The following is a 22452-nucleotide window of genomic DNA, read 5'->3' as shown; positions in this document are numbered from 1 at the left end:
TTAGAACTACCATATGATCCAACAATTCCACTTCTGGTTGTTTCCAAAAGGAAACCAAATCACAATCTCGAAAAGTTATCTGCACCACGTTCACTGCAGCATTATTATTGAAACAACCTAAGTGCCCATCAACAGATGAATGGATAAAGAAGATGCAGTAAATACACACACACATAGGACGACTACTACTCAGCCATAAGAGCTTTGCTAAAGCTAGTGGAGGTGATGGAATTCTGGAATTCCAGTCAAGGTATTTCAAATCGTAAAAGATGATGCTGTGAAAGTGCTGCACTCAACATGTCAGCAAATTTGGAAAACTCAGCAGTGGCCACAGGACTGGAAAAGGTCAGTTTTCATTTCAATCCCAAAGAAAGACAATGCCAAAGAATGCTCAAACTATCGCACAATTGCACTCATCTCACACACTAGTAAAGTAACGCTCAAAATTCTTCAAGCCAGGCTTCAGCAATATGTGAACCATGAACTTCCAGATGTTCAAGCTGGTTTTAGAAAAGGCAGAGGAACCAGAGATTAAATTGCCAACATCTGAAGGATCATCAAAAAAGCAAGAATTCCAGAAAAACATCTATTTCTGCTTTATTGACTATGCCAAAGCCTTTGACTGTGTGGATCACAAAAAACTGTGGAAAATTCTGAAAGAGATGGGAATACCAGACCACCTGACCTGCCTCTTGAGAAACCTGTATACAGGTCAGGAAGCAACAGTTCAAACTGGACATGGAACAACAGACTGGTTCCAAATAGGAAAAGGAGTACATCGAGGCTATATATTGTCACCCTGCTTATTTAACTTATATGCAGAGTACATCAAGAGAGACGCTGGGCTGGAGGAAGCACAAGCTAGAATAAAGATTGATGGGAGAAATATCAATAACCTCAGATATGCCAGATGACACCTCAGATGACACCACCCTTATGGCAGAAAGAAGAACTAGAGTCTCTTGATGAAAGTGAAAGAGGAGAGTGAAAAAGCTGGCTTAAAGTTCAACGTTCAGAAAACTAAGATCACGGCATCCAGTCCCATCACTTCATGGCAAATAGATGGGGAAACAGTGCAAACAGTGGCTGACTTTTTCTGGGCTCCAAAATCACTACGGATGGTGACTGCAGCCATGAAATTAAAAGACAAGCTACTCCTTGGAAGGAAAGTCATGATCAACCTAGACAGCATATTAAAAAGCAGAGACATTACTTTGCCAACAAAGGTCCGTCTAGTCAAAGCTATGGTTTTTCCAGTAGTCATGTATGGATGTGAGAGTTGGACTATAAAGAAAGCTGAACGCCGAAGAACTGACGCTTTTGAACTGTGGTGTTGGAGAAGACTCTTGAGAGTCCCTTGGACTGTAAGGAGATCCAACCAGTCCATCCTAAAGGAGATCAGTCCTGGGTGTTCATTGGAAGGACTGATGTTGAAGCTGAAACTCCCAATACTTTGGCCACCTGATTCGAAGAGCTGACTCATTTGAAAAGACCCTGATGCTGGGAAAGACTGAGGGCAGGAGGAGAAGGGGACGACAGAGGATGAGATGGTTGGATGGCATCACTGACACAATGGACATGGGTTTGGGTGGACTCCAAGAGTTGGTGATGGACAGGGAGGCCTAGCGTGCTGTGGTTCATGGGGTCGCAAAGAGTTGGACAGGACTAAGTGACTGAACTGAACTGAAGAGCCATAAAAGAAACAAGAAACTTTGCCATTTGCAACAACCGGATGAACCCTAAAGGCATTAAGTGAAATAAAACAGACACAAATAGCGTATAATCTAACCTATATGTGGAAACAAAAATAAGAAAGAACTGAAAAAAAAAACAAAAAACACAAGCTCATAGAAACAGAACAGATTGGTGATTGTCAGGTGGATGAAATGCATGAAGTGGGTGAAAAGGCACAAACTTTCTTTTATAAAATAGTAAGTCATGGGGATGTAATGCACAGCATGGAGATGACAGTTAATAAAACTGTACTGCACATTTCAAAGTCACCAAGAGTACATCTTCAAAGTTCTCATGACAGGAAAAAAAATTTCTATATATGGTGACAGATGTTAACTACCTTATGGTGGTGATATATATAAATATCACATCATTATGTTGCATACTTGAAAGTAATATAATGCTGTATGTCAACTGTAATTCAAAAAAGTAAATAAATAAATAAGGTCTGGGCAAAATGGTCCTTGGTACTAGGTGTACACCTAGATGATTACACGTATGATAAAATATTTTAAAGCACTGGAAATATATACAAAAACTGCTTTTTTGCTTTTAAAGGTTAAGTATATCACTATGGGTAAGAAGTCAACTAGTTCTTTTTGGTTCCTTTTAAGTCTGGAGACCTTGAAGTTAGTCTCTGAATGCCATTTGTTACACATCCTGGAACTTAATTGTCTCCATTTAGCAAATCAGGTTAACTCTGGAGGATGTCGATTTCCAAACACAACACCTGACAGCAGAGCCTCTGGAGTTTGCCAATTATCCTATTATAATCGGGTGAAATAGAAACTTTGACATATTTTTTTCTTTGTATTCCAATTTGGAATAGAACATATTAGTCCTAAAGCTACTTGATTTCGCTGAATTTCCACGAGATCTGACTAGTTCGATTTAAACTTTCAGGTTAGGATTCACCGTCACTCTCAGGCAAAGAACAGGAAAGCAAACTTTCCATCCGAAGGAAATGGCAATTATCTATTTCTTAATGAACATCTGATGTGAAGATGACTGAGTTAGTCTCGTGTGTGCAAATACACGAGCGAATGGAAAAGGAAAAGGAAATAAGGGGCCCTCCTACAGCTCTACGAAACTCTGTTTCAGCGAGCTGGCATCAACAGAGCGGAGGCACGGAGAAGCGGCAACTGGAGCCAAGGGGTACCAGGACAGCCAAGCGGAGGAAGAGGGTGAGACCACGAAGGGGCGGGACGGCGCGGCCTCCGCTCCTCCTCGGTCGGGGCGGGCCCGAGACCGCGACCCACCTCTCCCGCGCCGTCCTCGTCTAGGCGCCACGGTACAGCCATGCCGGGCCGCCTGATGCGGGGCCTCTGGCAGCGATGGCGCCGTTACAGGTACCGCTTCGTACCCTGGATCGCGCTGAACCTAAGCCACAACCCGAGGTGAGAGGGCGACGCGGCTCGATCCAGGCCGTTTTCCTACCTCCCAGCGCCGCCATCGCGGCCCCTGCGACTTACGCTGGATGATCGAGGTGGGCGGAGCCTTAGGCGAGTGGAGCCTCAGGCAGGCGGAGCCTAAGACGGCCTACGGGCCTGAGGCGGGCGGGACCTGAGTGGGCGGGGCTCGAAGTGGGCAAGGCCCCAGGTGGGCGAGGCGGAGGCTGGTGAGTCAGAGGCCGGCTGGGGGCCTGAAGACAGCGCGGGGCTTTTAGTGGGCGGGGCCCAAGGCGCGTTTCCCATCGTTCCCGGCGCTGCGAGGTCTTCCAGACCCTGTTGCCCGCGGTCGTTGGCTAGAGTTTTAAGTCTTACTGTCTGCAGAGGTTGGGTACTTGTGTTTGGGCAAAAAAAATAGGAACTTTTGAAAAAGGGAAATAACGTGTACGGCGTGAAGGTGCGTGGCCTTCTCTCTATCAAGGCATAGTTAGGAGCTTGAAGTGCCTTAGAAAAGCCAAACCGTGGTTTATTTTTACAGCTCTGTAGTTTGTACGGAGAAAACAACCCAGCTCGGCTGTGAGGGTAACAGCTTGGAGTAGTTGACGTATAAAAACGAACAAGAAGCCACCAAAAGCATGTCGGATTATTGGGTTTAGAATACGGATTCAGCGCCTAAAGAAGGCGATCTAGCTGAGTGGGTGGCCGTAGGATCAGTGTTAATACTGGCTTTAGTAAATAGCCTTCTTGGAAGAAGTCAACGCGATGCTCACTTAAATAGGCAGCCTAGCTCGGTTGAAGGCTGGTTAATAGCCAAAGAGCTCTCCCAGAGTTTCGTACTACAGAAATGTAAATTCAGGTGCTTCATTACTATCAAACTGCGAGGCGGAAATTGGTTCCTTGTAAGTAAAACAAGAAGTAGAATAATACTTAAAAAGTGATCCTTAAAGTACTACTGAGAGAGACTGACGACATATATAATGTTAAATGTGTCTTTGAAGCTACACGTGTGTAAAAAGAGCCATTGCAATTTGAGGACATAATGGCTTTAGGTGTGCTGGGAACCAACCCATTTTCTGCTTCTGGTTCTGCCGTTTACCAGCTTTAGGACGTTGGGCAAGTTCCCTAACATCTCTAAGCTTGAGTTTCCTTGTCTGCAAAAATGGGATAATGAAAGTAAGGACCCAACAGAATTTGGTATGGAATGGGCCTTTTGTAAGTATTAGCCGTTGTTGATTGTGTAAGTATTGTTGGGAGTCAGGTAACTAGAACTGAACCCCCAAAACTCTTTTCCGAACTTCTTAGTTTTATGCGCTTCAAACACATAAGAATTATCTTCATAAAGGCCAGTAACCCTGAGAACATCAAGACGGTCTGGCTTTTATCAGTTGAAGACTAGTGAATAGAAACTTTTCCCATTTTCAGGACCCTCCGATATGTTCCAGAAGAATCCAAAGACAAAGTTATCTCAGATGAAGATGTCCTAGGAACATTACTGAAAGTTTTCCAGGCTCTATTCGTAAATGATTTCAGTAAACAATCAGATATCTTGACTGTGCTTCCAGAACCTGTTAAATCAAAATATCAAGACCTACTGTCAGTTCAGCATCCAAGGGTGAAACAGCTTGAATACAAACATCAGCAGCAAAGTACCTTTACACCAGAAGAAATTCTTTATAAGACATTGGGTTTCAGTGTTGCCCGAGCACCTAGCTCATTGATTTCTGCTGGAAAAGGTGTCTTCGTTACTAAAGGATTGGTACAGAAAGGCGCGGTTGTATCTATGTATCCCGGTAAATGACATAATTAGTACTTGACCAAGAATTTCTTATATACAGATAAATATAAGTTCAACAGAATACCTAACCTATAAGCCTTACAGTAAGGGGTTGTATTGGAAACTGATTTCCACAGATTTTTTTTTAATTGGCAGATAATTGCTTTACAGTGTTCTGTTGGTGTCTGCCATACAACAACCTGAATCAGCCATAGGTATATATATATGTCCCCTCGCTCTTGAGCCTCCTTCCACCACCCCCACCCCACCCTTCTAGGTTATCACAGAGTACCAAGTTGAGCTCCCTATGTTATTCAGCAGCTTTCCACTAGCTATCTATTTTACGTATGGTAATATATATGTTTCAATGCTATTCTCTCAGTTTGTCCCACCCTCTCCTTCCCCATATCCACAAATCCATTCTTTATGTCTGCATCTGTATTCCTTTCCTGCAAATATGATTTCCATGGACTTTTAAATCTTGAGTTGGAAATTAACTGTTCGTAAATTATCTCATGTATTAGAAAGTATCCGGGAGCATTTTGGGATAAATGCATTTTTCTTTTAAGGAAATTTTCCTAATCAATATTTAAATTTAGGCGAGTTATAGTATGGCCTGCTTTGGTAAGACCGATTACTTAGGAATTACTAGAGAGTAAGTCAGTTTGGCTTAGATAATAATTAAAAGTAAAAAATGATATGGATTAAAACATAAAGATTAAATTTAAATCTATAAATCACTGAGTAAAGATCTTCCTGCCATTTCTAAACTTGATAAATAAAGCAGTTTCTTTGCAAAAGATCATTAACTGGAATGCTCAGTAGAATATGTTATTTGTTAAACCTGTTATTTGGTGCAGTAGAAAGTATGTGTGAATGTTTGTCAGACATACCTGTTTTTTAAGTAGTAATTCTACTATCTTCTATGTCCTTAAACAGGGGCATCTCAGTTTCCTCCTTCACAACTATCTTAACTCCGTAAAGACTAACCAGAACAAGCCAGCAACAAACAAATAAATACTAAAATAAACTTAATAAATAAATTAACAGGGCTTCCCTGGTGGCTCAGACGGTAAAGTGTCTGTCTGCAATGCAGGAGACCCAGGTTCGATCCCTGGGTTGGGAAGATCCCCTGGAGAAGGAAATGGCAGCCCACTTAAGTACTCTTGCCTGGAAAATCCCATAGACGGAGGAGCCTGGTAGGCTACAGTCCATGGGGTGGCAAAGAGTCAGACACGACTGAGCGACTTCACTTTCAACGTGCTTGTAGCATAGGAAGCACCCTGTAAATATTTGCTCCTTTTTTCCATTGCAGATGAAAGGAAAAACAACCTGAATGCCAGCCTCATCTATTCCCGTACATATCTACACTAATTGATTAATAACAAAATACATTTCTTAAAAGTCTCTTTAGTAGATGTCAAATAGAACTCTACTTTAAAAAATAAAAACAAAAACACAACTTTGAAACTGAGCCTAAAATGTGGTGTTCACATGTGCGGACAAGTTGGTTCTGTGTTCCTTCTGATATTGGGCACTTTTTAAAGAGGGAAGTAGCCAAAGAGAATGTGATAGTCTAGATTGGAGAATGGAAACATTAGAAAATGGTAGAGAAATTAAAGCAAATTCTTCCATGTTATGTTCCAGAGAAAGGTCCTTATCATGATGGTTATGATTTTTATAAGTTGCTATAATATGTTTTTATCTTGTATGTTAGGTACAGTATATCAGAAGTACGAGCCAATCTTTTTCCAGTCCATTGGAAATCCATTTATTTTTAGATGCCTAGATGGGGTACTCATTGATGGAAATGACAAAGGAATATCAAAAGTTGTGTATAGGTAAGTTGGTGCCATGTTCAAACTTAATTGTAGGAGACAGAACCATACCACAATGACTCTGACCACTGGCATTTATACTTTAAGTAAAAATCTATTTAGCAAGCCAGAACAAGACATGGAGGAAACTTAAGGGCATGTTACTAAGTGAAAGAAGCCAATTTGGAAAAGGCTGCATAATATATAAAGTCCAACTATTTGACATTCTAGCAAAAGCCAAACTATGGAGACTGTAAAATGATCAGCATGTGCTAAAGTCTGGGGAGGTGAGGAGAGGTCAATAGGTGGAGCATGGAGAATTTTTAGGGCAGTGAAAATATTCTATGATACCATCATGACGGATAACCTCTCATTATACATGTATCCAAACCCATAAAACGTACACCACCGAGAGTGAGCTGTAAGGCAAAGTATAGGCTCTGGGGTGGTTATGATGTGTCAGTGTCGGTTCATCAGTTGTAGCAAACACACCACTCTGGTTGGGGATGGTGAAAACGGGGAGGCTGTGCATGTATGGGAATGGGGGGTACCTAAGAAACATCTGTACCTTTTCCTCAGTTTTGCTGTGAACCTTAAACTCTTCTGAAAAAGTCAATTTAGAAAATTGACCAAAAATAAAATCTATTTAGTTAATTGCCCTATTGATTAGATAAGTTTTTTTAACACAGACTTCAAGAACGAGCTTATGGTTTCTGGGAGGTGGGTGGGGGGAAGAATGGGGGGAAGGGATAATTAGGGAGTTTGGGATAGACAGGTACACACTGCTATATTTTAAATGGATAGCCAGCACTGTATAGCACATGAAACTCTGCTCAACGTTATGTGGCAGCCTGGATGGGATGGGAGTCTGGGGGAGAATGTATGGCTGAGTCTCTTCTCTGCTCACATGAAACTATGACAACATTGTTTATCAGCTTATACCCTAATACAAAATTAAAAAGTTTAAAACAACAATAAAAAGTTTTTAAGAAAAATTTCACTGCTCAATTCTAGGGTTAACTGAATTTTAAGATACAGAGGAACAGTCTCTTAGCTAATGCTTCCACATGTTTCAGATCTTGCCATGGGAGGGATCGACTTGGCCCTTTAAAAATGAGTGATAGTACATGGCTAACATCAGAAATTCATAATCCATTGGCTATAGGACAGTATGTGAACAATTGTTCAAATGGTAAGTTGGCACCTTGGGGCTGTGAGATAAAAATATAGCAGTGGTAATGTTCCTCCTTTGCCATATGACTGAGTGCCAGAGGCAGTTAAGTTTAATATCTCAGATATTGAAAGCCCTCAAGTAAATTTTATAATGGCTGATATCAACCAGAGAATTTGGGGAGATAATGATATAGATTAATTGGAATTCTTTAACTGTTTTTATTCTGATTTTGCAATAAACGAGGCAATTGATAACTGCCCTTTTGGTCACTATTATTTTAGTTATTTTTACTAGTTAACTTAGAGATTATTTTGTCAGTTCCTCAACACAGCCTTATAGATTAATCACTACATTGGTTCTGTTACTAAGTTTGTGAGTTACCAGTCTTCTCTAGGTCTTTACTTTCCTATAAGCTTGATCGTCTGGCTACGTTTAACACGGACTTTAGTGTTAGACATGAACTTGAAGCCTGACTCTTCTACTTAACCTTTATTCTCTCTGAGCCTCTGTTTCCTAATCTTCAAAAAGTAAATAATAAAACATGCAAATATATGTATATATATAATCTCACAGTGCCTGGAACATAATAGTGATTATTAATTTGAGCATTTTCTGATAATTTAGAAAACCATACATCAATTGCCATAATTCAGTACTGTTTTCCATGACCTGATAAAATGGTTCTGCTTCTAAAAATTTTGTACTTGTTCTTAGACAGAGCAGCTAATGTCTGTTATCAGGAATTTGATGTGCCTGCAGTTTTCCCTATAGAACTGAAGCAGTATCTTCCAAACATTGCCTACAGCTATGACAGACAAAGGTTAGTCTTCGCGAAAAGTTTTTCCTATCTTCTGTCTTATGCTGTACCTTAAGATAGATATATGTTTTCTAAGAAAAAACTATAGAGAATTTGGGTTTTGTGTGTGTGTGTGAAAAAGTCTAACTTAGATTTTTATGTTCATCATAAAATGTGTTAATGTAGGTTATTTGAAATTTTAAAATTTCCATTAACGTAGCTCATTCTGGTTATTATCACTACCCACTTTTATTCTATGTAGTACTTTATAAGCGTCAACCTTAAAAGTTTTTTAGGTGATTCTATTGTTTTTCCTACCTTCAAACACTTCAAATGAACTTTAATCATTTTAAGAATCCTGTCCTCCATTTTACATGAGAGCACCCAGTTGAAGAAAGGGACCAAATTACACGTTATTGACTTTGTGTACTTCGCTATTAGATTCAGAAACTTAAGAGTGAATAAAAAGGATATATTAAAAAAAATATGCATTTTTTTGCTTTTGTTTTTATTTTTATATAATTTTTAAAGATTATTTTCCATTTACAGTCATTACAAAATATTGGTTCCCCATGTTGTACACTGCATCCTTGTAGCCTGTCTTATAGCCAGAAGTTTGTACCTCTTACTCTCCTACCCTTGCATTTCCCCTCCCACCCACTGGTAACCACTAGTCTGTTCCCTGTATCTGTGAGTCTGCTTTTTTCTTGTTATATTCACTAGTATGTTGTATTTTTTAGATTCCACATATAAGTGATAAGAATAAATATTTATTTATGGCTGCTCTGCATCTTCTTGGCTGCACACAGGCTTTCTCTAGTTGCAGTGCACAGGCTTCTCTCTGCAGTGGTTTCTCTCGCTGCGGAGCATTGGCTCTGGGCACACAGGCTTCAGCAGTTGTGGCATGTGGGCTTAGAAGTCGCAGTTTGTGGACTCTAGCGCTCTGACTCAGTAGTCATGGTGCATGGGCTTAGCTGTCCCGCAGCATGTGGGATCTTCCCGGATCAGGTATTGAACCCGTGTCCCCTGCCTTGGCAGGTGGATTCTTCACCACTGAGCCACTAGGGAAGCCCAAGAATATATTTTAATGTAACATTTATTTTTTATGCATTAAGTGGAAAGTCTACTGAGAATACTCATGTAACAATTTTTAAATACAAGTAATTGTATATAGCTAAGAGTTTTTTTTTTAATTAACAATGCTATAGGAAGACATTACCTTTATATCATTTCACTTAGCTGCCAGTTGCTACCAAACTTTATTTTATACAGGTCCTATTGTCCTTTGACGATGAATGATACTTAAAACTTAGACAATTCCCTGTACTTAAAATTTGATAACTTTCATGTCTCTATATGTATGTGTGTGTGTGTGTTAACAATGAAGTTTTTTTAACCTGATATTCTGGGGCTTTTTTATTTATATTTATTTATATTTATTATATTTATTTTATTTATATTATTACTGTTCAGCAAGTACAGGAAAAGTTATAAGAGTAGGAACATTGAAGGTATGCATATGTCTTATTGTGTCCATAAAAGGTATTTTTTTAAATTCCAATAGATTTCAAGTAACGTTTCCAGCCTTGCAGAATACAAAGATACAAATTAATTTTTTTGGAAGTGTTGAACTATAATGTCATTTTAAAATGCATTTTATGATACCAGTTTTGAGGACTGGAACATAGAAACATTTTCAAAGAAGCAGTTAGTTATATATTCTTATTAATTTGTGGGCTTTTTAAAATGATGCAAAACAAATATGCTCTAAAATGCCTCCATCAGTGATGAGAGCTATTTCTTTATGGAAATCAAATACATAAATTGAGATTATAGTAAGGAATCTGAATAAAATTATCAATAAAATCCATCTGGATGGTATTAAAAATATGAGCTTGTATCTGTTAACACTCCTAACTTTTGTCTGTTTTTTTGTTTGCAGTCCACTACGATGTGTCGTTCTTGTTGCACTCAGGGACATTGAACAAGGAGAAGAGCTTTTTTCAAACTACTATACAATTGTCAGCTAGCTCTATGAAATTACATTTACTTCTCAGTTATTGAGTTAATTCTAAATGTTTTTTGGTTAAGTTCCACGTGCACAACAAATGTTTTATACCTAATTGGACTGGGAATTTTGTGTTTATTGATATTAGTATTTCATCATAAAACCTATTTGCTTCGTTACAATTTCAAACTTGTAATGCAATTCCAGTGTTAATTTGGTTTTCACCTAAGTACACAGTAGCTTACTAAATTAAAAGCCACCATCTGAACTTATAATTTCCACTGTACTTTTGATTGTCTTTGGTAGTTTATCAAATTTTAGCCAAGTCATCAGCAGTTTTTACATGTTGATGTGTACTAACATCCATAAAAACTTATTCAGAATAAACCAAGACCAAAAATATTTGTTGTGTTGTCATGAGTTAATTGGGGTTTGTGTATAATTTCAAGATTGTTTTAGCTGGTTAAGGGGGCAATGGGGAGTCATTATACTATTTTCTCTATTTGAACATTTTCACACACGTGCACACCTACAAAGCTTAAGAGACTGTAAGAGAGATTGTTTTGGCATGGAAATATAGTTAAAAGATAGTGGTGGGAGGAACACCTATTCCCATTTCTCACGTTTAGAAGGCTTCCATTAGTAATTCTGCCTCTCTCTCCACCTTTTGGAGGAAGAATGGTTCTCTGAGATTACTTTTAGAGAAGAACTAGACACCATGGCCCAAACCCCACTAGTTCCTTCTCTGTGGACTCCCCCAGTAGAGTCTGTTCTGGGTGGTTCTCAGCCCTGGATGGGGAATAGCCTGTAGTCAGCCCAGCCAGGAAAGGAGTGAGTCTAGTTCAGAGGTGGCGTATCAAGTGAGCTGGCCTGGCATCATCTCTGAAGCCACATTCTCCAGTTCTATTAGTAGGAGTTACTTTGATCCCCATCGACCTGACTCACGTCCAGCCCTCAGCTCCATACTTGGATAGTGAGGGTGTGATTTATGGGCCTCTCCATGGCACCTGTACAACCAGATTCTGACCTTTACTGCTACACCAACAGCTTTTCTCACTTAAGTTTATTGCAATTTCAGTAGCCTCCTAATTGCTTTCCATGTTTCCATTCCTGCCCCCTTTTCAGAATAGACAGCCAAGAGTGATTCTTTTAAGCACAAATCAGATCCTGCTGGCATCTGCTCAGAACTCTTGACTACTCCTACTTTAGAATAAATGCCAAGTCCTTCACTGATCTCACATCCTGCTCTCTCCACACAGCCTCAGCTGTCTCCTTGCCACTCCTGAGACTGCGGGGTGCACTCCCACCTCAGGCTTTTTGTACTAGTTCTGCCTCCAGAAACCTCCTCCCAAAGAGCCATATAGCTCATTCCGTCACCTTCCCTGACTAACCTACTGAAATTTACAATCCTCAACCGCCAACCCCTAACACTCCCCATTCATTTCTCTTATGTAGTGTGTATAATGTATATGCACCTAAGTCCATGTGAGCATCTTTTTCTCAGCCTCATTTGTCTTTTATTTGTGCCACCAGGGGAACTCACTTTGTTAAAAAGCCAAGGGCTTCCCTGGTGGCTCAGTGGTAAAGAATCTGCCTGCCAGTGCAGGAGACATGGGTTCAATCCCTGGTCCAGGAGGATCCCACATGTCTCGGAGCAGCTAAGCCTGTGCAACACACGGGCTATTGGGCCCGTGCTCTGAAGCCCAGGAGCCTCGACTACTGAAGCCTGAGCACCCTAGAGCCCGTGCTCCACACAAGAAGCCACTGCAAAGAGAAGCCCGAGAACAGCAACCAGAGAGCAGTCCCCACTTGCCGCAACTAGAGAAAAGCCCTCTTGCAGCAACAAAGACCCAGCACAGCCAAAAATAAAATATACATTCTACATATATATATATAAAAGCCAAGAATAAAATATACATCCTACATATATATAAGCCAAAAATAAAATATACATTCTACATATATATATATAAAAGCCAAGAATAAAATATACATCCTACATATATATAAGCCAAAAATAAAATATACATTCTACATATATATATATAAAAGCCAAGAATAAAATATACATCCTACATATATATAAGCCAAAAATAAAATATACATTCTACATATATATATATAAAAGCCAAGAATAAAATATACATCCTACATATATATAAGCCAAAAATAAAATATACATTCTACATATATATAAGCCAAAAATAAAATATACATTCTACATATATATATATAAAAGCCAAGAATATACATCCTACACATATATAAGCCAAAAATAAAATACACATTCTACATATATATAAAAAAGCCAAATAAAATATACATTCCACACACATATATGTAGAATGTACATTTTATATATATTATTTATTATTAGCATTATTTATATATATTTAGTAGAGTATATATATATAGTAAATAAATAATAGTATTTTATATATGTATATATATATATATATAAAAGAAGCCAAGTTAGTTGATCAAGAAGATCCTATTATCCAGAACTTTATGTTAAATACAGAAACGTAACTCCTGTGGTAGCGTTAGGTAGACTGATGTATTTAGGAGTGAAGTGTTGCCATGTCAGACTTTTTAAAAATAATTCATTAAAAAATGTGTATAACATAGAGTACAAATATGGTATAACATTAATTGTTCAATCAGGAGTGTTCTTTATACTCTTATTTTAACTTTTGTCTTAAAAGTTTTACTATCTTAAGTTGGGGGGAAAGTTACCATCAGCTTAAGTGTAATATAGTGAAACAAACATCGAATTCATCAAACATTTACTGAATGCCTCCTATGTGAAGGGTCCTGGAAGATTCAAAGAATAAAACAGTTCCTGCTGATAAAATGCTCACAATGGGAGTATAGAGCTTGCCAGTATGATGACTTGGTCTGGACTAGAGGGATGGAGTTATTTTTAAAAAAGAAAACATTGCTATTTTTTTTTAATCATTTTTCCCTTACTGGAAAAACTTTTCAAGAATTTCTTGAAAACTTTCTGAATAACTTTTCAAGATTTATAAATGACTTATTTCATTTCTGACATGTTTATGAAATATTTTTATTAATTCTACACCAGGAAACAACTTCATGGCAGTATTAGCTTTACTTGTATAAAAACAATCTCATCAAAATCTAGGTATATATGAAGCATGTCTCTTGCTGAAGTGAATGCCAGCTAAAGTATATTAAGCCTTGAAAAATGTGAGCATTTCTGATCTAGGACTAGGACCTCAGTGCTCCTGTGCAGTTTTTTTTCAGAGAACCCAGCCAGCCACAGAAAAGAATACAGATGAGAGATCACTTACCTGGGTGGGAAATCCTAAACAGTGCTACACCCCAAGACTAATTTAAATTAAAAGTGGAAGTGTGTATAAGAAACTACCCAATTGACAGATGCCACGAAACCTTTGAAAAAGGAAGAGAAGCAGTATGCTGGAAAACCAAACCATGGATGGATGAAATGGGTTAAGGTCTACAAGTGTCTAGATTACTCTGCTCTCACGAGGCTCTCCTCCCTCCCCTAAAAGCCTGAAGGGCTGAGATCTCATATGGCACCCGGCTGCACGCCTGGCTGTATCAGCCCAGAAACACTGGTGCTTCTCCCACTTTGAAGGCACTTCTGTGTATGTGTCCACCAGGGAGGCCTGCTCATCAAGGCTCTTTGGTGTCTGTGAATGAAGAAATGTGGTTTTAGATGAGCAACTGAAGCCAAGATATCCTCTTGTCCTTGTACAAAATCTGGACATTAGGTGCCATCTGATCACTGCATATTAAGAAAGCAAATAGAGAAAGCTCTGGTCAGAACAAGTGAAATATGGGGACTTATGAAATTAGGCCAAAGTGAGATATTTAGCTTGGGAAGATGAAGACTAGGGGAAGTTATTTCTGGAGTCTACCAAACAAAAGACAGGGATCAAGACCATCCCCAAGAAAAAGAAATGCAAAAAGGCAAAATGGCTGTCTGAGAGGCCTTACAAATAGCTGAGAAAAGAAGAGATGCTAAAGGCAAAGCAGAAAAGGAAAGATATACCCACTACAATGCAGAATTCCAAAGAATAGCAAGGAGAGATAAGAAAGCCTTCCTCAGTGATCAATGCAAAGAAATAGAGAGAAACAATAGAATGGGAAAGACTAGAGATCTCTTCAAGAAAATTAGAGATACCAAGGGAACATTTCATGCAAAGATGGGCTTAGTAAAGGACAGAAATTGTATGGACCTAACAGAAGCAGGAGATATTAAGAAGAGGTGGCAAGAATACACAGAAGAACTGTACAAAAAAAGATATTCATGACCCAGATAATCATGGTGGTGTGATCACTCACCTAGAGCCAGACATCCTGGGATGTGAAGTCAAGTGGGCTTTAGGAAGCATCACTACAAACAAAGCAAGTGGAGGTGATAGAATTCCAGTTGAGCTATTTCAAATCCTAAAAGATGATGCTGTGAAAGTGTTGCACTCAATATGACAACAAATTTGGAAAATGCAGCAGTGGTGACAGGAAAAGGTCAGTTTTCATTCCAATCCCAAAGAAAGGCAATGCCAAAGAATGCTCAAACTACAACACAACTGCACTCATCTCACACACTAGTAATGCTCAAAATTCTCCAAGCCAGGCTTCAACAATACGTGAACTGTGAAATTCCAGATGTTCAAGCTGGTTTTAGAAAAAGCAGAGGAAACCAGAGATCAAATTGCCAACATCTGCTGGATCATAAAAAAAACAAGAGACTTCCAGAAAACATCTATTTCAGCTTTATTGACTATGCCAAAGCCTTTGATTTTGTGGACCACAAACAAACCATGGAAAATTCTGAAAGAGATGGGAATACCAGACTACCTGACCTGCCTCTTGAGCTATCTGTATGCAGGTCAGGAAGCAACAGTTAGAACTGGACATGGAACAGACTGGTTCCAAATCAGGAAAGGAGTACGTCAAGGCTGTAATTCGTCATCCTGCTTATTTAACTTATATGCAGATTACATCATGAGAAATGCTAGACTGGATGAAGCACAAGCTGGAATCAAGACTGCTGGGAGAAACATCAATGATCTCAGATATGCAGATGACACCAACCTTATGGGAGAAAGCAAAGAAGAACTAAAAAGCCTGTTGATGAAAGTGAAAGAAGAAGAGTGAAAACGTTGGCTTAAATTTCAACATTTAGGAAACTAAGATCATGGCATCTGGTCCCATCACTTCACGGCAAATAGATGGGGAAATGAAACAGTCACAGACTTTATTTTCTTGGGCTGCAAAATCACTGCAGATGGTGACTGCAGCCATGAAATTAAAAGATGCTTGCTCCTTGGAAGAAAAGCTATGACCAACCTAGACAGCATATTAAAAAGCAGAGACATTACTTTGCCAACAAAGGTCCAGTCAAGGCTATGGTTTTTCCAGTAGTCATGTATGGATGTGAGAGTAGGACTATAAAGAAAGCTGAGCGCAGAATTGATGCTTTTGAACTGTGGTGTTGGAGAAGACTCGAGAGTGCCTCGGACTGCAAGGAGATCCAACCAGTCCATCCTAAAGGAATTCAGTCCTGAATATTCATTGGAAGGACTGATGCTGAAGCTGAAACTCCCAATGCTTTGGCCACCTGATGTCAAGAGCTGACTCATTTGAAAAGACCCTGATTCTAGGAAAGACTGAAGACAGGGAGGAGAAGGGGATGACAGAGAATGAGATGATTGGATGGCATCACCAACTCAATGGACATGAGTTTGAGTGGACTCCGGGAGTTGGTGAGGGACAGGGAGGCCTGGCGTGCTACAGTCTATGGGGCTGCAAAGAGTCAGACATGACTGAGCGACTGAACTGAACCAAACTATGAACACTATAATAAGGAAGACTAGTTTACTATAAATATACTAAGAAATAGTAACATCTAATCAAATTTCAAATTTCAGGTCTCCCTAAATGACAACAGTTACTGAGAACAGTGTTTGAAACGTAACAGACGTTCAATAGTATTTCCTGAATGAAAAAAAAAGTACATATAATCCTCACTTTGGGATAGCTAGAGTTTTATTGTATTGATAGATGGACATTTACTGTAGAGGATTTAAAGAAAAGTTTTTTACCTATCAATTGTATTTACCTATCAAATGTCATTTACTACATCTAAAACCAACTTAACAGTGCTTAATTATCTGCCCACGTGTAATAGCTTAAGAGTCATTAGATAAAAATCTATTTGTGGAAATACTCACACGAACCAAGGAAAAAAAAGATTTCCAGCTTTTTATTTCTGGAACTGTACACCAGGTATTAAAGTACAACAAATACAAAATAATGCTCAAAAAAATCAGTGTTTATGTACAAATATTAAAATCAATGCAACAATAGCAACTTCCTCTTGAACATCTGATACTAAAACTTGTTCTGATTGTCACTAATCAATCTCATACTCACGGCGTACTTATTTCAAACCGGGACAACTGGAATCACTGGTCATCTAAGAGGAGTTTTAATATCTACCATATTTAACAATAAAACTAACAGTTTCCTCCTTTTAGTGAAAAAATTAAGAACTTTTTAAAAAACATAGTAATGTCAATATTTTTATAAATTATTTCAATTTCCATTTGTAGACAATGTGCTTTGAAACTCCGGGCAAACAATCTCCTTGGTGGTCAGGTTTATTCATTAGTTTACATTCAAAGTTGAAATATTTACTAGAGACTTTGGTTAAATTAAATAGTTTCACTATGCTCTATTAGAATCTGATGTTCTCAAATATTATGACCCTCAATTGTACAAATTAAAAAGGAAACAATTGCACAGTTCTTTGACCTAATTGTACAGACTTTAGTATTGTTTAAACAGTATTCTACATCCTTCAAGTAAATTCAGCAGTTGACCATAACAAGAGGAAAACTAAACACTGAAAAAGCTAGCATGAAAAAGTGGAGTACAACTAACAAAAGTAAAGTATTGCTATAATCACAGCACCAGTTTCACTTCTAAATGAATCCGCTGTCCTCTTCAAACCCCCTGTACATAAAAAGACACATCAGCCAACACTGCAACTGCTCACCGTGGATTTTTGGTTTGTTCATATGAAAATAATATGGCAAAGAAAAAAAAAAAGAATTTATCACAGTTTGTTATAAGAATTGTGCTTAACTCTTGAATAAAGGCATTATTGTTTCTTCATAAGACTGCAAATCAGTTATTTTCACACTCTCAAACGCAATTCTTCTAAGAAACAGTAACAAATTCTCTGTTAAGATGCTTAAACGGAGAGGAAAAAAAACCCAGTAAATCCAGATTTAAAAGGAAATTCAATAAATAGTTATTTTACATGAATAAAGTCATAGTGGTACAATTATGAATGTCACATCAAGCATGCACAAAAATGGTATTATACATGGAGGAAGCAGTCAGAAAATATTGAATTAGATCTAAAAAGATATGAAGAATTTACAGATATATACAAAAATCTTGCAAATTATTGCCTCATTTTAACAAGGAATTAAAAGTAAACGTTACCAGCTAGTTAGCACTCTCTAAGAGGCTAAAATCAGATTGGTGTTTAAAAAATCTATTAAACTAGCTGGAATTTATTTTTCTCTCATATCATTTCTGGATTTTGGTCAAAAATCTTTATTTAAATAACTAAAGTGTCCATTCAACTTGCTGATAATCAAAACTTTAGATAAGAAACACTGTTTCCATCTTATATCAAGATCCCAGCAATGCATAGATAAACTGAATATATTACTGCATCAGCTACTGAGAATGGGCATGTTCATTTAAGTGCAACTGGTATTAGCATTCAGTCATCTTTGTGTAAATTATTTTATACAGACCAGCCACTGTAAACCCAGAGTAAAAATTAAAGTTATAACAATGGAAGATTATGGCCAGTATCTTACTAAATTATAGATGTATTCATTTTTAACAAAAGAAATTAGGTTCAAAGTTTAGCACAACACCACAGCAATATGAAGCTGACAACTTGGATAAAAATATCTGAAAGCAACAAAAAGCCCAGGCTACCCATTATTTACTGTGTGCATACAGGAATGCTGACTTTAGATGTATAAATTAGAGACTGACTTTAAGTTATTAATTTAACTACTTTCGTCCACTGTGCTAAACTAACTTTTTTAGTAAATGTGCTAATGCGTAAACACTTCAAAGCAATCTTCATTAAAATGCTGCAAAGAAAAATAAGAATACACATCATCCAAAACTAAGGATGTCATTGCAGTTCACAGTTTGTATAATAAATACCCTCCCTTTCCATCACTAAGGTCACTACATTCTATCTAGTCATCAGCACAACCTTGAAGCGACTTATACTTAAAAATATCAGCAATGTAGCCAAATATTTAAGTTTTGGCAAAGCAAGACAACTAGTAGAAATTGAAAAATTTAATTAAGACGGTGCAAAAAAAAGGAAAATTCTATGTTTAACTGAACTATAAAAGCAAAGCTTATCACATCCTAACACTGCATTACATATTGCGTGAATTCACCTTATAACTTAAAGATGCATGTCTACGGAGCAAAAATGGCCAGAGTTTATGACAATGGTTTCTCATTCACAATGTTTAGAATAAAAATAAAAGTGAGTTTTGAGACGCCTCTGAACGTCAATCACTTTTTAGAACTTAAAAGTGGTAACGTACCATTGTATTTCAGATAGAAACTCACATTTTTTTTTCCCCAACTGGTCCAAGTTAAACAGAAAAGTTTAAATATACTTCAAGGTTCTACTGCATTATGTGTAGGATCTAGAAATCCCACCTAAAGATTAACATTTGAACTGCAGCACTACAAAACAACTGAAAAGGTGTCCCAAAATGTAAACCAGTCTAAGTGGCAACATCCTCGGCTTTGTAGACTGTGCCCTGCAAGTCAACTGCCTCAGGAAAGACTAAGTTATCAATGACCGGTATGACTTTTATGACTACAATCTTGATAATGGTGGACAAAACCCCATCTAAATACCATATCTTCAAATGCCAATTTTTTAGCCAATAAATGAAATTACACAGAAGTTTTCCGGCAGTAAAATGACCAATTCTGTGTAAGGTAGCCCTGGTCTGGAATTTTGAAACAGGATCCAAGCAAGCGTCTTCATAATTTGCACGCAGTTCCTCGTGCTGGCTTCTATAAAGATGGACTTGCTGTTTTGTAAACTGAAGTGCTCTAGTTGAATAACATGAGAGAAGTTTCCATTTTTAAAAAAAATCCTTGCATGTTTGTGCAGTTTAAAGAAACCTACCCCTGCTTTTATTTAATTAAGAAAATAAAACCAAAAAATGCTACATTGAGCAGGGATCAGGATCGGTACCTGTAAACATTGTTATTCCACTGCATCCATTACGGCAAAAGGAATCTACACGAAGAGAAGCCACTCCATTCAGTTCAGAACATCTGTGCTGGTTTTGAGCTGGTGGCCTCTGTCTACAGGTTTTACAACTGGGAGTGAGGGCAGTGGGGAACAGAAAAGAATAGAAAAAGAAGGGAGTGGGGAAGAGGTATTGGGGATGAGGAAGAGATAAGCAGAGCTTAAAGCTGCACCACAGAGTTCAATCTTAGTTCCCAACTCTGCTGATCATAGTTCATTTCCACATTTATGGATTGAAAATGAAAATACTCTTGATAAATCAAGATATAGTTCTATACATACTGACATCACTGATGTCATAGTGAAAAAAGTTCAAACTTCCAGTGAAAGACTAAGCAAACCTGATACTTTCCTGGTACTGGTACTGCACACCCACTGTTTCTGGGCCCTTCACTCGTTTCATTCAGAATGCAAGGCGGCATGCTGATGCAGAGCGTGGGCACTGATGAAACCATTGGTCTCGTTGGCAGACAGACTGCCAAAGTCAGCCACAGACACGGCCATTTTGGCACTGGTGATATGATGTGTGTGATTTTCAAAGTCCACACCCAAATTATTTACAGAAACCTCATTCATAAAGGATTCAGGAACAGCAATGCCCATTTTCAATCTCTTTGCTGGTCTTTCTGACTCTTCACTGCACATGTTCATGGGGTTCAGCTCTGAGTGATAAAATCCAGTCTCAAATAAATTAAAACAATCACTTTCCCCATTGCTGGGCAGGGTGAGTAACTCCTCCGTTACAACAGGCACATGATTGACTTGTCCACGGGGCGTGTTGCCCAGTGGAGGAAAGCTATCATCCAAACAATTCACATCTGTTGGACTGCAGACGGTCGCTACACTGTTGGTCAAAGCTAAAAAGAAATGAGAAATGGTTTCAGTAAGTGGTCTTACATCATGTGACAAAGAGGATATAATTCTGTCCCACATTATACTAAAAAATGCAAAAAGATGCTCATGTTCTTACCTGTCAAATCACTGGCAGTGAAAGAGTTGAGAATGTTTAGCTGTTGATCAGGTACAGGCTCAGGTCGGTTAGAAGTTAAGGCTGAAGAATTTACTGTCCCACCCAGAGCTTCTGTTTCATCCACCAAACGATCCATATAGTCCCTAAAAAACACACCCAAATAATGTTGTGACTGCATATCACAGTTAAAAACAAAAATCCCTGAAGTCAAGCTCACGGTACTTACGTAACTCCAGGGTGATGGTTATATCGTTTCTTTCCAAATTTTGTCTGTTGAGCAAAGTAATCATAACGCTCAGATTTCTTCCACATATAGTAGAATGCTACACATTCAGCAACTGTTCTAGTTCTCACCTAATTAAAAAAAGTTGAATTTTTTTAAAAAACCAAAAAATTCTACATTTTACACATTTTTTAATAACTTTTTTTTTACACCCTTCAGTCTTATTTTCTATCTTCCTAATTATGAAATTCTGAACATGTTACTAGTAAACTGTCTTTATTTTCACACTATTTAATAATGAGGCTACCTTCCAAAGCCCAAGGATTTTTATTTAAATCAGAATGTAATAATAATAATAAATGTGCATCCAGAAATTATCTTACATCTTTACTGAAAATCTTAAAACACTGACACACTTTACTTTTCTTCACTGAACTTTCACCATAATTCTGACTGTACCAAGGGTACTTGTTAAGCCTGAGTGATCCATGAATGAGCCTCAATGGGATGTAGTAATTCCCAAAATGTCATTCAAGTACACTTTTCTAGTGAGAAGGGTGCAGCTTCATCAGATTATCAAAGGGCTCCATGACCCAAAAGAGACTCCATTTGCAAAGGGATCAGTACTCAACCACATCTGGAATTTAAGATGATTGCCAGCTAAAGGCAAGATTTTTCCTCTACCATGCATTTGGTTCTTAGCTGCAACAAAGTCTGGTAGAAAATCAACAATGATAATAAAATTTGAGCCTCATTCAACTTGGCTCCACATCCAGACTAGGGTTTCTGTAACTATATACAGCTAAAGGTATGAGTTTAGACGTACAGAAAAAAATTCCGTGTCTTTACCCATATAAACACTTTCTCCCCTGCTTAATTACCCAATAAGGAAGTTTCAGAACCTCTATTGTGATTAGTGGCTTTGTTATAAGATCATAATATAGGAACAAGCATTTTGAACCAAGAAATAAAGTATACCTTTCAATAAACACATTAATCATAAGTCTCCAAAACTTGAAAGCAATCAAGATGTCCTTCAAATAGCAAATGGATAAACAAACTGGTACATCCATACAATGGGATATTATTCAGTGATAAAAAGAAATGAGCCACAAAAAAAAACATGGAGGGACCTTAAATGCATATTACTTAAGTCAAGAAGCCAATCTGCAAAGGCTACATACTGTATGAT

The 22452-nt window shown here is 38.0% G+C and overlaps 2 protein-coding genes across 3 annotated transcripts in view; one reads left to right on the top strand and one right to left on the bottom strand.

Moving 5' to 3' along the window:
* Positions 1-2976: 2976 nt before the first annotated feature.
* On the top strand, positions 2977-12590 carry SETD9 (SET domain containing 9). Its single transcript, XM_061129770.1, has 6 exons — positions 2977-3131; positions 4545-4912; positions 6614-6737; positions 7790-7905; positions 8602-8707; positions 10626-12590. The coding sequence occupies exons 1-6, from the start codon at positions 3034-3036 to the stop codon at positions 10711-10713; spliced, it is 900 nt and encodes a 299-aa protein (XP_060985753.1). The 5' UTR covers positions 2977-3033; the 3' UTR covers positions 10714-12590.
* Positions 12591-16930: 4340 nt separating this feature from the next.
* MIER3 (MIER family member 3) overlaps positions 16931-22452 on the bottom strand; it is a 28983-nt gene continuing 23461 nt past the window's right edge. For both annotated transcript variants that reach the window (XM_061129769.1, XM_061129767.1), the window contains exons 11-13: positions 21264-21391; positions 21038-21180; positions 16931-20924 (exon numbers count right to left, since the gene is read on the bottom strand). In XM_061129769.1, the coding sequence (XP_060985752.1) occupies positions 20467-20924; positions 21038-21180; positions 21264-21391 (729 nt within the window). In that variant the 3' untranslated portion in view covers positions 16931-20466. The remainder of the gene's footprint in view (positions 20925-21037; positions 21181-21263; positions 21392-22452) is intronic.

This window comes from Dama dama, chromosome 25 (assembly GCF_033118175.1).
Source record: "Dama dama isolate Ldn47 chromosome 25, ASM3311817v1, whole genome shotgun sequence".
Taxonomy (NCBI): Eukaryota; Metazoa; Chordata; class Mammalia; order Artiodactyla; family Cervidae; genus Dama; species Dama dama.
Note: the sequence above shows the minus strand (reverse complement) of the source record. Positions and strands in the feature narration are given on the sequence as shown.